This window comes from Typopeltis vanoorti, chromosome 7 (assembly GCF_054136105.1).
Source record: "Typopeltis vanoorti isolate ZY-2024b chromosome 7, IOZ_Tvanoo_1.0, whole genome shotgun sequence".
NCBI lineage: Eukaryota > Metazoa > Arthropoda > Arachnida > Uropygi > Thelyphonidae > Typopeltis > Typopeltis vanoorti.
The window spans coordinates 67,434,256-67,452,253 of NC_143555.1; the positions used below are offsets into that span (position 1 = coordinate 67,434,256).

At 35.1% G+C, this 17,998-nt stretch overlaps 1 protein-coding gene across 1 annotated transcript in view; it reads right to left on the minus strand.

Annotated features, from left to right (window-relative positions):
• The window catches only part of LOC150104744 (uncharacterized), a 147,570-nt gene extending 145,353 nt beyond the window's left edge, over window positions 1–2,217 (minus strand). Inside the window, exon 1 of the mRNA XM_090395925.1 lies at window positions 1,976–2,217. Coding sequence (XP_090252051.1) covers window positions 1,976–2,047 — 72 coding nt within the window. The 5' untranslated portion in view covers window positions 2,048–2,217. The remainder of the gene's footprint in view (window positions 1–1,975) is intronic.
• Between the last annotated feature and the right edge of the window lie 15,781 nt (window positions 2,218–17,998).

Consider the following 17,998-nt stretch of genomic DNA (forward strand, 5'->3'; position numbering starts at 1 on the left):
TATATGAATCGCACCATAGAGGATGTAACTTTATGACATCAAAATACATATAACAGCAGACCACTTGAAAAATTCATAATACGAAATGCCGATTCCTAGAAACTTGTAATAATGAGATAAAATACTTTTTTTGAATACTATATGAAAGTGTTTAATTGGATACTTCGAAATAGTATACAAAACTTGCAGGGGGAAAAAAGTGCATATTATAATGCCCTTCCCCCAATGACCAAAGAAAAGGAGCCCAAAGGGCAAAGTTTAATTAAGACCTAGAAGCAAGCTGAAATTCTACAACGAAAATTCTACAAAACAGCACAAATGCGTTGACTAGCAGGCATATCAATACGCTGAATCAAAGAGAAATTTATTCAGAGAGAAAAACCCGGTTTTATCTAATGCTCCAGAAATCACATTTATTGCAAATAATAATAAAATAACTTTCTGACAGATGATAAGAAATTCATTTTTTAAAAAAGTTAATGTTAGATGTAAAATATGACGGCAAAGAGCTTTGCAGTCGAAAAATGAAATTTGCTTAATGTATCATGTGGGAAAGAGAGAGATAATATTTAGAAATCAATTTTAAGAAGGAAAGATGAAAACTATTATATATATATGTGTTGGACTTAAGTGTACTGCAAAAAGTTTATTCGTTATCATTTTGTATCGTTTCAATTTTTTTGCCTAATTCTGCCACTAAAATGGTCCGATTTATACCAAAACCTTTTGACATTTTTAACACAGATTCCAAATACCAAATTTAATTAAAATCTGTCTAACCAAAGCAGAGTTCTTACTTTGTATGATTTCAAGATTTTTGCTTGGCTTTCCTTTCCTTTCTTCTTCCCCGTAAATGGTCTAATATAATCCAAAATGGAAATACCGCGAAAAAAGAAATTCAGCGGAGTTCAAAATATAAAATTTCATTAAAATCTGTACGGTCAAAGAGTAAATACTTCGTATCATTTCGAAACGTCTCCTTTTGCCCCTACAAATGGGTAACTTAAACCAAAACTGAACTTGGTCGCTCGACAAATATTTGCGAACATCCAGAATACTAAATTTTTGAAATTTAGTATTCTGGATGATGTCACCGAAAATTTTAAATTCAGTGGATTCCATCCAGAGAGGAGTTGTTCTATGCTTACAGATGGACGGACAAACTAAGTCTTATAGGAGGTACATATGTATTCTGCGAAACGCGCTTAGAAAGGTAAGAAAAAACTAGTTTTTAAGAAGGGATAATTTATGATTTAATCTAATTTAAAAAAATTTAATTTATAATTTTATTTCAATCAATTTTAATCGTTCTTAATTTTCTTTTCTGACTATAATTTTCCCTCCTAATTGACAACTAACGGAGCATTTCTTCTTCATCTGAGACCTTGCAAGAAGTTAAAGAATGAACAAATTCATGTTCACTTTTACATTAAAAATAATAACATTAAGATGATTTCTATTTCGTTAGCGCCACCAAAGTTAAATATGCGATCTTAAAATACTATCTTTGCTGTTCTGTGCGAGGTGTTCAATTATTTGGTTCAAGTGGATTCAGTGCAGAACAATTAAATCGTCGTTAAACAGAATAAGATTTTAGTGGATAAACCACTTTGAAATACCAGACAGACAAACACTAAAGAAATTATTTAAGATTAAAATCATTCACTGAACACTGTCATATTACAGAACGTTCTATCTTCGAAATGGTTGTCAGTTAGACTGGAAGCTACTGTCAGTGACAGCTTCTACCCTCTTCTTAAAACGTTCTGTCAGAGACAGCAAGGAAACATTCTATTTAATGAAATAATGTTATTTAAAAAAAAACGAAAATCAATAGTCCATATTGAGATTCTAAGTGTATTTGTAGTTCTGTTCCAAGTTTTCCTGTCAGATGGTCAATCGTTTTAAGTGGTCTGCTGAACGCGTATAAATCACGTGGAAATGTATTAATTCCATTATCAACGAAAACTCTTACCTTATAGTATCCACAAGAAGTGTAGTAGCGATAATTATTCAATTGTGGTTTGTATACAGCACGTTCAAGCATAGCCAGACAAGGCCAAAGGTCAGTAATTTAATGAAACCGCACTTATGAATGGTCTGCCACTACGCTGACTTTTCGGTATCACTCCTCTTTACCAACTATAGCACGAGACGTTACGACGACTATGGATCCTTTCCATTTACTGTCGTACCACCAACTGTGATCGTGTCTGGCGCGGTGCAGCCACCTTCTGCGCCCAAAACCTGCCCCCCTATTCCTCAACGGTATTTCCAGAGTCGAGTCACTTGGAAGAAACTTTCCCCCCATAACTGCGGCTGTGGCGCCATCTATCCTTCACTCTAACAATCATCATGATAATCAGTATTAATTTATGCAGTATGCAACTAGGCATTAAAATTAGACTTCCTAAAGATCACTTTATTGATAAAAATCACGAATATTTGTGATGGCTAAGAAACAGGACCGACATTCAAACTCCAGCATAAAGCTATCATCGCATCAATGTGTGTGTGTGTGAGAGAGAGAGAGAGAGAGAGAGAGAGAAATCAGGGAACAGGATCTTCATTTGATTTCATTTCAGTCCTTGTTTTAATAGTAATATCCTATTCTTCTAGAAATTAAATATTTCAGCTTTAACTATACGTTTTAAAGGAACGTGTAGTACAGATATATTACTAATAACGGTTGATATATGTACAGAAAACCAGAATTTATGAACTCCTATAAATTTTTTTCCTTCTTATAAGGAACATTTTTTTTAAGTCACGAACATGCAACTAAAATGGTTCGGTGCACCATATGTAATGCACAATTTTCTATCTGAAATGAGGACGTTCCGATGTCTTGCAACATATCACAACGAAGAAACATAGCGGCTACAACAAGCAAAAGTTCAAGCGAAAACCCAACTAATTATTTAAGACAATGTATGCGAACTGAATAAGACATAATTGCTGCTAATGAAATTTACCTATCATATCATACAGAACATAATCATAGTTTGCGATCGGTGAATTGCACGTCTACAATAATAAAACTTATAAGACAAAAAGATTTCTTGCTTTCAAACCGAAACACAAGCAATAATTGTGAATGAGTATGTAGATTTTTTTCGACCAAAAAACGAATGTGAGAAATGATAACTAACATTAGATTTAACAGGTCGTAATATAGATAGTTAAACCTACTAGTTTCGCCACCTATAGTGGCTTCTTCTGGGAAGAACAACAACAAAAACATACAATAAGCGGTACGCATGAATCATTACATAATGTAGGAACTGTTACACGAAAGTAAAAAAAAAAAAGAACATCAGTGGGTTATAAAAAAAGAGCACTTTCATATTTAAAGAAGAACAAAGATATTATAGTACTTAAGGCTGATAAAAGCAATTCAACTGTTATCATGAATACAACTGATCATATATCCAAAATTTAATTTTTACGCACTTACACTTACTACTTACACTGATTATGACCCTTATGATTGGATTATGACCCTACTTGGACAAATCATGAAGAAACCAATAACCTATTTACGCATCATGACTACTGGCCTACAGATCTTTAAAAAAAATTGAAATCTATGCATCCCCTTTCCCGTAAACTCCACGATTACATGGGAAGCCCAAGGTACACAAGGATAAAATTAAATTCGTCTTCGGCCTATCGTAGATGGCATCAGCTCGCCTACTTATTTGTTATCAAAACATATGGCTAATCTTCTAAAGGAGCACATCAGACACAGGCAAATGGACGCCTTCATCAAAAGTTCGCAACAATTTTTAGAAAAACTAGGAGAAATTTTATCTTACCAACGGACATTCCAGCTAGTCTAGATATTGCATCATTGTTCACAAAGGTTCCTGTAGACAAAGTTATGGCACTTGTAGATAATCTGTTCCCTCCTGACATCTCTCAACTATTTAAACATTGTGTCAACTCAAATTATTTCCAGTGATGGGAAAATCTACAAACAACTATCTGGCCTTTCAATGGGAAGCCCACTATCTCTTCCATGTACTCACTTATTCATGGAAAACCTTGAAAAAGATTTCTTGATATCTACGAATCTTAAACCCGCTTTGGTGGAGATACGCAGATGACATATTTATAACGTGGAAACAGAGTGTGGCTTAGTTACACAATATTCTTTCATCTATTAATTCCTGCCATCATAAAATTAAATTCACTTTAGAACTTGAAAATGAAGGAAAACTATCTTCCCTAAATGTTTTAATTTAGAAAAAAAAAAAGCAGAAGGATGCCTCTCTTAGCGTATACCGTAAGCCCACTCATACAGGTCGTTATTTACATTTCTCTTCATTATATATCGCAAAAATTAGGTATTATACATACGTTGAAAAAAGGGCGATCTCTATTACAGGAGATGAAGAAACACTAAAAGAAGAATTACGCTCTCTTCTCCATCCATTGGTGAGTAGTAGATATTCTAAGAAAATGGTACAGTGAATACTATTATTTATTCCTTCTCCACAACAGATCGTTGACAGTCGCTCGGTTTCCATCCCTTATGGGAAACTTTCTCTTAATCGCCAATCTCCTGAAATTTCATGACATAAGAATGGCCTTCCAATCCATTGTGACTGTACGAGCTCTGCGACGTTCGTCTAAGGACCACAACCCTTTTAACAAACACCCTGGAGTTGATAATATTCCATGTTCTTGGCCTTGTTTACATAGGGCAAACATTTAGAAGTTTGGAAATTAGGAAAAAAGAGCATATTGGAGACGTCAATAACAGAGAAGATAGACTAGGTCTGGCATTCCACTTCTCCCACACTCACCACAATACTGAATGGAAAAAGAGCTCCATGCCTTACATGGAAGACACTTCAGTGTATGAAACATCAAAGAGGCTACGATGGTTATCGACTCACAAGGTACTCTGAAAAGAAACCAAGGAATGATTTTACGTGACATTTGGAAGTCACTTATTAGATCTTTCAACATGTTAGACTAATTTTTTCTGCCAACTATCAAGCATATCTGCTGAAAATGACTGATCCGTGCCAGCTTCCATTCCACTTTTTATTTATTTATTTATTAGTTTAACGGTTCCTACATGTTAGGTTTCAGCTATGTAATGGTTCATGTTATAAATATGAAAATGTTTCATATTTATAAATGGAAATTTTTATATATAGTTTGATACATGATGAGTAAGTTTTATGTAGTTAAATATATAATACAATAATTAGAATTGGGATCATCCTTTCGAACACTTTAATTCTATGTCCTGGGCAGCACTAAATAAAACCATAAAGCAGAAGAACATCAACACCAACTGAACAACTACAAATTCAGCCTCCACATTAGAAGGTCATGGTAATCTTATCTTGGTCATAAATTTATTTTAACAATAAAAAGTTACACTTAAGATTTAAAAAAATGCATTTTGAAACGATCGCCAGGCTTCTGTTAGCGAGATAGAAAGAAATCTTCCAACAATTTCACAATAAAACATTCCCTCACAGAATGTGAAAACCACTGGTGAATTTATTTTGACACTGCCTGGTTCCATTACTTCAGAGAGCGAGGAGAAAAATCGATTGTATAATGACATAATAAAAGCAATGATAATTATAAAAACCAACTTTAAAGGAATGGAGTACAATGAATTTCGCGAATTTGTGCATAATGAAAAAAAAAAGCGATATTAAAAAAGTAGGTTCTTCTAAAAAGTAAATAAGAGACAAGAACGCCAACTGCAGTCACTACAGTTAAATGTCAAGTAATAAATTATTTCTCAATTTATCACTTGGCCATCTCGAACCCCCTTACCCCCTTCGGTAACAGTCGATGTCCTTTTTTGTTTTGTTTTAAATTATCGGTATCCTATATTAATATGATATGTACTATCATTTCTGTGCGAATAGTATCATCTCTTTGCTACCACAATATCAATTTTATAATTCTTTAATTGTAGTGATATTAATATCTGAACAATCTCTAAGGCATTATACCTCATACTTTTATTCTATGCAAGACTATGTCTTTTAGTATGCACCTTTCTTGGCAGTATCAGAAGTTTACTTTTGTAAATGATTTATGTACTCATTTCAGTTTCGATGTATAGCAAAATTTCAAGATATGTATTGTACTGTTTTAACCTGTGAGGATGGTAGTTTAACTTAAAAACATGTTAATTATTCAGAAAATTTGACTAATGCTTTACATATTTCATTTCACAGTCAGTCAACGACTAGTTGAAATAATTGATTTCACCTAATCATTTGATAAGCAGTGTTCTGATGTACACTTCTGTCGTTTTGACAAACTTTTTCTAGAAAATACTGTATTTCATATAATGTTGAAGGTTAAATTTCTTTAAGTTTCAATTATTTCATAACAAATGAATTGATTTATGTGTCGGATTTGCTCCTTGAACTTTGGTAGATGCTGGGATATCCCATTTATATTGTCATGAATATCGTAAGTTGGAGTAAATGTGCGGTTCCATTAGACTGGTCAAAAGCTAAGGTTATATCTATATTTAAGATAGAAGACAGAAATGATTGTGGAAATTACAGAGGAATAAGATTGTTAAATACAGGTTACAAAATTTACAGTAAAATCCTGAATAAAAGACAGAAATATTGCAGTCTACTATCGGAAGAACAAAATGGTTTTAGACATGGAAGATCGTGTATGGAAAATATTTATGTGTTAAAACAAATTATTGAAAAAAGACGAGAATTTAATTTAGAGACATCTGGCCTTTATACATTATGAGAAAGCTTTTGATAAAATACACAGAGAAAAACTATGGAATAATGGAAAAAATAATGGAAAAACAAGGCTATCCATTATATTTGATACAAGTCACATAAAGTATATATAAGATACAAAAATAGTTAGGTAATAAATTAACAGAAAAGATTGAAAGTAATCAAGGTGTTAGAGAGGGATGTAGCTTATCTCCAATTCGATTCATATACACTCATGTTCATAGAAGCCGCATCACAGCTGTAAACACGTTTTTTTTTTTTAAATTAAATTTGAATGCTTATTTAAAAAGGGTTAATAATAACACAATTATCACCAAAAATGAATAAGGTAATCTAATATTTTTATTTTGGATTAATATATGGCTCTTTTTTCTTAGTTCGTGATGTGACATAATTAAGAAATGACAACAAACTTGACAAATTTGCATATACTGTATTTCAAAATGGAGTGGACAATGATATTTTTACTGGAAAAAATAAATATTGGCATTAAAATCGACAGGGAATCGATTTCCTAAGATGCACCTGTCATTTCATGATTCCATTACCGTTATAATGGATTCTTGGAGCTCTCGTAGTGTTTTTGGCTTCTTCTTCTTGTGTCTCCATTCAATGGGATTGAGATCTGGGCTGCTTCCTGGCCACGGTAGTCGCTCAGTCGAGTGTTCATTGAGCCATTTATTAACCTGCAACAAAAAACTAAACCTTTTTTAAGCATGTCTGCACAATTCATCGCGGGGAAATTAATCGTGTGGAAAAGTCACCCAGAGAAAATATATCGCAGTAAAATTCTTCGCAAGAAAATTTGAAATCCTATGGTCATGTCATTCCCATATATGAAGGAAAAAAAAGAAAGAAAGAAAGAAAAAAAGAAAGAAATATTTTATGTATTATTTATTATTTCGATTATATTTAGCGTTCTGAAATTTTTTATTCTGTATAAAGTTATTAATATTCTTTCTTACTTAGATACTACAGGCTCTGTAGATGGAATATTAATTTTACAAAGCTAAAAATCGGGGTACGGATAGGGGGTAAGGGAGAAAGGGCACCATATTTAAGAATATTTAGGGATAATAGTTATTTCCAACTGATATTTATAGTTAACAATTTACATATTCCTATTATTACTATTAACTATTCTAACTATTAATTGTTAGAATAGTTATTAGGGAGAATAAAATATTTAAGAGTAGTTAAGGAGAAAGGGCACACAATATTTAATAATATTTATTATTCTAACTTTGTAGGTCCTCCTCTTGCCTTTATTACAGGTTGACATCGGCAGGGAATTGAGAAAATCGATTTCCTGAGATGCAACTGTCATTTCATGATTCCGTACCGTTATAATGGCTTTTTTTCTGTTTTCACTATTTTTTTCAGTTCTGCGCATTTAGACATCCATCCAGGTGCGATATATTTTTTTATCTGAAATAATTCAGAATGTGACGTGTTTCAGTTATTGAATACACGTGTATTTTGAAAATCCTTGCACTTTTCCTGCATGGTAAAGATATCCTGTACGCTGCTATCGTTTGTATATATTGTAGAGCTAGTTTAAGATCATAGGTGCGCTTTTGAGTAATTATATTAAAGAAAAATAATAAAAGTACATAAATCCTATCATCATTATGTAAATCAGCATAAGCTAATTTGCCATCTGCGGCTTCAATACTAGTCTTCACCTTTTCCTCCAATACTAGTATTATTATTACACTAAAAATTTTTTAATTTTATATTTAGTCTTCTTTACTGGAAAAAAAAAAATATATATATATGTAATAAATTTTTTATCTTGGGGATATTGTATATTAGGATAACCAAGTTATTTTATAAACTTGGTTATTTTAACTCCTAATTAGGAGTTAAAATAACCAAGTTTATAAAATAACTTGGTTATCCTAATATATATATACAGTATATAGATGCATGGGAGCCTCCCTTTGGTCGGAAAGACCAAAGAGACACGAAATACGCGTGTATTCAATAATCTGAAATACCTCATCTTCTGAATTAGTTCACGCACATATATATATATATATATATATATATATATATATATATATATATACAAGGTGGTTCAAAATTCCACGTACAAACTTTTAGGGGAGGTAGAGAACATCAAAATAAACCATATTCACATAGGAAAGCATGACCGGAAACGCCACCGGAAGGTACTAACAGGGACACAAAGGTACAGAAATAACACAAGGCAGTAAGTAGTGTAAAAAACTTTATTAGGCGTAAATAAACAGTTCAATAGTAGTTGGATACATAATATCGTAAACGAGGTGCATGTCTGCCATCTCAGCGTTCGTAAAACGACGCATGTTCTTCGTACGACGCATGTTCTTCGAAAGCTCGAATGAAGCCCCAATTGCTCACCTGGAGCACTGGCGAACAGCGTCACCCATCACTTTTGGGTGGCGTTTCCGGTCATGCTTTTCTATGTGAATATGGCTGATTTTCATGTTTTCTACCTCCCCTCAAAGTTCGTACGTGAAATTTTGAACCACCCTGGTTCAAAATTTCACGTACGAACTTTTAGGGGTTTAATAGCAGTGCTTAGGGGTACTTAGGGGTACATTTTAGGGGTTTAATAGCAATACTTACACGTTTTGCTCTATGACAAGGGCAGAATCATCCTGAAAGATGCAGTTGTCGTTACGTTAAAGTGGTCAGTAGGCCACAATAGTAGGCAACAATTCTAAAATTTTCTGGGATACGTATGCATTCACTGAACCTTTTGTGAAATGCAAGCGGCCAACATCATGATCCAACATGCTCGCAAAGTTTTTGACTGCTGACACCGGGCAGTCAGGGTTGAATTTTTCTCCTGATCATCTTCGAACTGTCTGTCTGCCGTCTGCGCCCTGCAGGTTAAACTTTTTCTCGTCAGAAAAAAAATTACTATTTTCCAGTGTTTTTTAGGGCGCCTGGCTATAATTCCCTGTCGAATGATCCTTCTCCTGACAGTTACAGAGCTTGCCACAACACACGTTTGTTCTTCCCAGTCCCGTTTCAGTTCTCGGGATGACGCACTGCGATTTTTGAGGCAGAGCCGCTTTTGAACTCGATCTTGGCATGGTGTAGACAGTGGATTTCTTCCTGTCCCCTTCTTTTCAGCAGATTCGGTTTCCTTCACTTTGGACAGCAGCCGTACTACTACAGTAGATTTACTACAGTACACCCTCTGAGGTTTTCACGAGAGGAATAGCCTTTTCTATTCAAAGCTTGAATCACACTTTTTTCTGTGAGGTGTCAACTGCACGTAATTAGCCATAGCGATCTCAGCACGAAAATGCGAAAACTAGCTCTTGCTGTCTATTTATAGCATAAAAATTCTGACGCAATAGCAGAAACTATTACATATAAAGAAACCTGTGGGATGATAGATGATGCGATGCAACGAAATATCTAATGACAAACCAATGAAATTAACCATTTAACCACTTAAGAACTATATTTATGAAAAGTGATGCAGTTTATATGAACATGAGTGTATATTGATCAGATTATTAAAATGTGGAAAATAATATAATATGGAGAAGAATTGTTATCGATAGAATGCTGTATGCAGATGATCAGATTACATTACAAGACAATGAAGAGGCCTTCCAAAAATCAGTCTATGAATTAAACAAAATAAGCCAACAATAAAATTACACAAAAGAAAACAAGTCATGGAATTGAAAAGGTCAAGATCATGTCATATCAAAAATATTCATAGAAAATACAATAACAGAAACGATGACACAGTTTAATTTAACTCTATTATATGGTTCAGGAACATGGGCTGTTAAAAAGAAAGACGAAAGTAAAATACAAGCTGCAGAAATGAGATTTTTAAGAGAAATTAAATGCATAAAATTGGACCATATAAAAATGAACATATTAGAAGAGAGCTAGATATTTATAAGGTAAATATCTCTTCCACTTCGGTGTTCTATAATCTGATAATTTGAAACGCATCACACCTCACTATAGGCATAAACGCACATGCGCACACACACACACACACACACACACACACGTACAGAGAGAGAGAGAGAGAGAGAGAGACAAATTACTGCACTAAGAAAAACATGTAAGTGATATTAGTGAATTGAAGAGACCACATCGTCGGACCAGCAAATCTAGCTTATTGATAAATCGCCAACTTATGTGTCGGAAGGACAGTGTGTAAAGTGATACCAACATGGATAAACTTGCAACCGCAATAAACCTTACGAAAATTCCACTGCAAATAAGCAGCTTAACAGGTTATCTCGCCAAGGATTTCAATATACAGTACTTTCTGAAGCTTCCATTTCAACCAGCAGGACATTCCTGGTTCTGTATGGCTTTGGAACCCCACTTCCAAAGAAGCCATCTACAGTGGAAGAAGCAACACAGATTTTCAATCAATGACAGAAGGTCGCATGGTTCAATCCAATTCAACAATTAGATTTGTGGGAGATAACAATGTGCGTATAGCCTCCTGGTCAGTTGTGTAACTTCACACATATTTGCAACACATTTCAGAGATGGAGTCTTCCAGAATAAAAACGTCACTATCCATCGAAATAGATATAGTACACGAAAATTCACCGAAAATAATTAACCGAATGACAACTGATCAAAAAACAATGTCCGAGAAAGCAATTAATCACAAACACATGATTTATACTACAAACTATCGAAGAAAAGAAAACAATTTACCAAACTTTCACCGAAAGGCAATAATAGTATCAAAACAGCACTTTGAAACCGCTACCTAATAGTGTGAAATACCTGGTTTTTAATAAAGGGGATACCGACATCGAGAATAAGTATTAACCACAGTATTCCGTCGTGGTTTCGAACGCCGGCACAGTAAAGAGTGAGGGGGGGGGGGTCGACGCGTAAGCCATGAAGGATAAACATCGGACGATGAACGATATAACTTCATTGGTATAATACGTAGTTTTCATGATATGAAAACTACGTATTATAATAAGATATCTTACATAACATAATGTATCCAGAGCGGTTGGGACATTGTCAAAATTAACTACATACCAAGCATTTTATATGAAATATAATTACCCCGCAGCCGTTACGAGAAATCACCTTTTTAGTACTGAATTAGGACAGATTTTGTCTTATAATCTAGATATGTTGCAATCCTCCAAACAGTAAATCCTGACAATTAGAGACAAAATCCTCTAAATTAGGTACTGATCCTAATTTAGAGGACGAATTTGAATACGGAGGAACTCCAAAAGGTCTGAGAGCTTCTAGGTACGATAACAGCACATGGACAAAACGGATGCATGTTAAGGGAAAGGGTTCCACTACTGCTATCATTTATATTCATAAAGAAAAAGAACTATATTCCAATTTTGTTCACTGAAAAAAATCAAAAGATGCCTGTTTCGAAATTATTCGTAGGCAGCAGGCTCTTGATTTACGTAGGGGGTAGGTTCTAGATGCCCGCATATATCGAACAGACATAAATGAAACCGAATTATAATGTATTTCAATGAGATAAATTCCAGGTGTACAAAAATGGAGATGCTTTCATACAGCAATGTAAAATATTTAATATTTTAAACATAATCATTATATACATGCATTTATATTACATTTATTTCGTAACAGTATCTGTATAATATACAACAAATAGGTAGACATTATTGACGAGAGGAAGAGCCTGGTTGTGGATCGTCAGGGTAGACCGGATCATTTTCTGCCATCTTTGGATCAGTTACAAAAAGGATCTTCATATTTCTTTTAAAAATATGAAAGAATACTTGTTTGCATTTCTTCACGCTTCCTTTCCTGCAAAATATGGTAGTAAGGATGCGACACTGTACTGCACTGACTTCTAACAGAATAGTGTTGTCCCCAAAAAGGATTCATGTCGCCTATCAATTCCAGCTAAAATTTGCTGCAAAGACTGTAAAACGGGTCTTGTTCATCCCGCTGCTGAGTCAACTGTGAAACCAACTCTCAATCCTCCCATTCCTCATTTGTAAGATGCTGAGAAAGGTTTTGACAACTCGGTCACATAATCCGGCTCAAAGTTGTCAAACAATCTCCTGAAAAACTGCAATAATATCATTTACAATCTGTCTCACTTTCTCAAATTTCCTGAAATCATTTACACACTCAAGTGTCGCAGTCCATTCATATACAAGTTGATTACACCTCTCGAGCAGAATCGATGCCCTTCAGAATATTACAGGACCTCTAATGTTCACCGGCAGCCATATTGCAGTTGCCTATTTCCTGCAATATCTTTCTAAATGTCTGCGGAAGGTGAGTAGGCTTTAAAATTTGCTATTAAACTCCGAGCTTTTGGTGGTCGAAGGAAGGTGTATTTGGCAGAAATTCAACTTTTACTCTCTTATCTCTGCAGTATTCCAATGTTTGGTGGATGTTCTGAGGCACTCTCCTTGGATAATTATTTTCATTAATGTAACTGGGCAAAATGATTTGTATATCAGTCTGTGAGTATATTTTATGTCATCCAAGTCCTGATTGAAATCTAACTGACTGGTAAATTTGCTTCATTACTTCGGCGTTTTAGAGTGATAGATGACCACCTATGGCTCCAGTTTTACAGTTTCTAAGCATTTCTACTAAGAAGAGTTTTGAACTACATCTTCGCTTGACTGAAATATTGAATCGTATTTCTTTTCACATGAGATATATATTCTTGAAGGTATCTTCTTTCAATAAAGGACGGTCTCGTCCACAATGAAAATAAGATGGGAGAGGGTATTCACCTTCTGAATTGCTCGAAGTGCTCAGGATACACCCTTATTGCTTCTTCATCAGCACTGTAGCCTCGCCTGTTATTTTTATATTGTAAATTTATATTCGCTGCTTGAAATTAGTTAACCAACCTTTCCTTGCTACGAAAGTTTTGCTTCCGCCTTTCTTTTCTTTCATCTCATCAAACAAACAAACAAACAAACAAACAAACAAACAAACTCCCCTTTATCACAACTAACACTGTGTGAAGGAGTGAGTGGGGAATGTTTCTTTCATTCAAGTGTGAATGTGAGAATAATTGTATCAGTTTTCAAATCCCAGGATCAGGTGAGTAGTTAACAGCTCCTTGAAGTTTCTAGTGTATTTTTAATTTTATCAGCATTTTTCATGATTGTTTCAATGGAGAGGACCCTTTGTAGCTCCCTACAAACGACAGGATAATTACCTACTCTATGTTACTTCTAATAATTTCAATCTTTTCTTCTAACGTTATAGACTGATTTGAGCAGCGATTTTCACCGGCAACTACATTATCGTTTTTATGACCAGATATGGTTCCAGTTTTATTTATTTATTTATTTTAAAGAATAAATTTATTAAAAAGGAATAATGTTAAAGTATAGCATAAACCTCGATAATGTAGTATAGATATTACCAACAGAGGCATTCAAACCGAGTTTTAAAATAAAGTCATCATTAAGTTTTCTTTAAAAAAAAAAATACCGAAAGCAATACAGTAATCTGAGACAATGAGACCATGTTCGGTCAACACAGTAATGCTGCACAGTGAATTTTTTATTTGTTTGTTTTGGTGGCGACAGAGTAGAATAGAATTTTCCAAAATTTTGGAGAAAAACAGAAAATTAATTCAAAATTGTCAAGCCAGCGAATATTCAAATCAGCGTAAATCAAAAGCAGACCTATTGCATTTGTTATTGAAAATAAACATTCTAAACAGATTGAAAAGAGGTGCATTTATCTACGCATTTTTGTAAGAATTGGATGTATACTAAATAGCAACAAAATACTAGTTTACTATTTTACATGAAGAAAATATGAAGAATTTTTTATAAAGATAAAATGGATCATAATAATTGTAATTGGAGAGCATTATGACTAGCATTTATTAGTACATTTGCTATTTTCGCAATAAAAAAAAAGTACTAATTTTCAAATCAGTTTTCAACCAATGTTATTTTATGTCATGAATACATGGCACATGCTCATTTAGATAACAGTTTTCATTTTTTAAAAAAAAAAAACGAGAACTAATAATACAAATAAAGAATTTCGAGACTGATCAAATATCGATTCTGCACGAATACTTCTACAAATTTAACAGATTCTACTTAGATTAGAATCTGCTATACAGTATCGAAGCAAATATTATTCTTCGATACTGCATATATAGCCTGATATACCGGGTGATTATAAAGTATTGGACGAAACACACCAATATTCGGTAGACGTACACAGGGGATTCGATTTAACAAAAAAAAAAAAAAAAAATAGTACCAAAGGTCGCCAACAGGGAACATTTTGGCGCTGTTTACCGGGTAAAATGAATTAATTCGCATTATCACGTTTCTTGTGAGCGATCATGCAATAAAAGGAAAGTGAGATTTCTTATCATTCGTAGACGAACTGCTTTTCAATGCCTTTTACATTACGTGAATGTGCTTTGTTGGTCAAACTCTATTATCAGCGGAACGATAATGCCAATGCTTGTCTTCGTGATTTTCGGCGTATGAAAAATTCACGAAAAGGACCGATTAGCGTAACAAACTTACCAAAACTGATTCGGCGTTTTGAAACTACTGGAACTCTAGCAGTGCAGGTAGGCAGGGGACGCAAACCAATCAATCACCAACAAGTTGAACAAGTTGCAACTTCTATTGTGGAACAGGAGGTGACAAATGTGCAGGGTACCAGCAGTGCACGAGCAATAGCCCGGCAAACGGATATCGCATACACAACGGTGTGGAAAATCCGACATCAGATGTTGAAGTTTTACCCCTATAAAATCAGTCATGTTCAAGAATTGCGCCCTGGTGATGCGACCACACGAATCGACTTATCTTTGAGATTCTTAGCGCGCATGGAAGTGGATGATGCATGGACGCGGCAGATTTTATGGAGTGACGAAGCGCACTTTTATTTGAACGGCGATATTAACACACGCAACTGTTGCATTTGGGCTGCAACTAATCTGCACGTGTCTGCAGATGCCTATCCACTCGTCCAAAGCCACAGTGAGGTGAGGATTTACGGCATCTTTTATCATCGGTCCATACTTTTACGAGGAAAATCGCCAAAATGGACCAGTGACCTGTTCCGTCAATGTTAACAGGTATGCCGATATGCTACAGAACTTTGTGGTTCCACAACTGCAGCAAAGAGGATGTCTCGATTCGACCATCTTCATGCAGGATGGTGCGCCACCCCACATCGGACTTCAGGTACAGCGTGTTTTGCGACAACATTTCTCTGACAGAAGAATTATTAGTCGTGCATTTCCCACGCCATGGCCACCGAGATCGTCTGATCTCAATCCTTGTGACTTTTGGCTGTGGGGATTTCTTAAAAGCATTGTGTATGAAGGACATGTACCCGATATTCCAACTTTGAAAGATCGAATAACGTTACACGTGAGACAAATCAATTCCGATATGTTGCGAGCCACTGTAGAAAATGTTGTGCACCGTATGCAGTTCCTGGAACATCAGAATGGTGGTCATATTGAACCTCATTTGTAATTAACAATAAACGTCATGAAATTGATGTGTGCTGTCTCTCATTTGCCATTTAGTCATTCATTAGTCACAACTACTAAAATTAATTTGGCAGCGCCAAAATTTCCCCTGTTGGCGACTTTTGGTACTATTTTTTTCTTTAAATCGAATCCCCATGTTCCACTGTGTACGTCTACCGAATATTGGTGTGTTTCGTCCAATACATTACTCGCTAGAGGGATCTGAACACTTGACGTTATTTTATAATCACCCGGTATATTAATTCCAAAATAATTCTCAAAAGTTTCTACATCTGTAAATGTTAAAAGACAGTTCATCGATACTATTTCGTTAACAAATAACTGTTTCAATAAATGAAGAAAATCAAATCATCGAAAAGTATCGATGAACTACCTTTTAAAGATTTATTCAGTAAGCCGTTTCCGATAAATTTTCATTAGTTGTTCATAATACGTTGGCTGTTTATAAAACTCATTTTATTTCTTATAGAAATCTCAGTCATTATAACCTACAGCCGTTCCGTGGGTTTGTGCCGCCTGAGTGCCCACAGTCTATTAAAAATTAAAAGATCCCGAAGTACAATAACACGTTACGAATCAGTTTATTATACTGCATAAAGAGGAATGTATATTAAAATAAAGAAAAAACACAAATAGTAAAAAAGTCCCGTATGTTTATTTTCGTTACGAAAACAAGAGATCCCATTCCATTATGTATTAAGCATAAAATATTATTTTTTGTTTAGTGTTAATTACTTTATGTTTTTGTATATTTATATTACCATTCTTATCATTTATTGTATGCAGCCATTATTACATGCACCCACTGCGCATTCTCTATTTTACTCCTAGAATGTTTGTTCAGTGTGCTGAGAGCAGTGATTAAAGTAAATTGTGTTGAAGCTCGTACCATTTAACTACCCAGCGACTCAGCCCCACCCCCCCCCCCCCTCACTGAAATCTCTCACATTCGAAGGTGACAAATATGCACAAACAGTTCACTGTATTATTTATTCCCTATTTTTTATGAACGTGTTCGACTATACCGCCCCTAAATTGTGTCGCCCGGGTTCATTGCACCCCGGTACGGAACGGTCCTGCCTACAGTACATGTGCCATGAATGGGCCAGATTAAATATCAACGTACAATTTATTTACATTATGTTGAGAAAAGTATTTGGACACTAGTTGTGGTAAAAGAAAAAAAAAAAGAAGAAGCGTTTTAATTACATTTCTAGTACCGAGTGGGACCACCTTTGGCCTGAATGACAGCAACTACCAGTCGGGCATGCTTTCCAACAATTTCTGATATGTCACAACAGGGATATTCTTCCATTCCTCGGACAAAGCTACCCACATTACTGATGCTGATTACAACCACTGTGGTCTGGAGGGAATTCGGCGTTCTAATTTGTTCCAAAGATATTCGATGCGGTTGAGGTCTGGACTCTGAGCTGGCCAGTCCAACACTTCAACGTTATTTGTGGAAGCCGGATTCAGACACGCAGTGCAATAAGATATGGAACATTGTCGTGCTGAAACATACAAGGGTCACTGCTGAAGTACTTCCACAGGGTCGGAAGCATAAAGTTGTCAATTATGTCCAGGTAGCCATCAGACGTCACGGTTCTGGGTACGTCCACCAATGGACTAAGTCCCATCCACCTGAAACACCTCCATACCATTACCGAGCCTCCACCAAACTTGACAGTTGGAATTATGCAGCCCTTCCGGAACCGTTCCCCGGGTT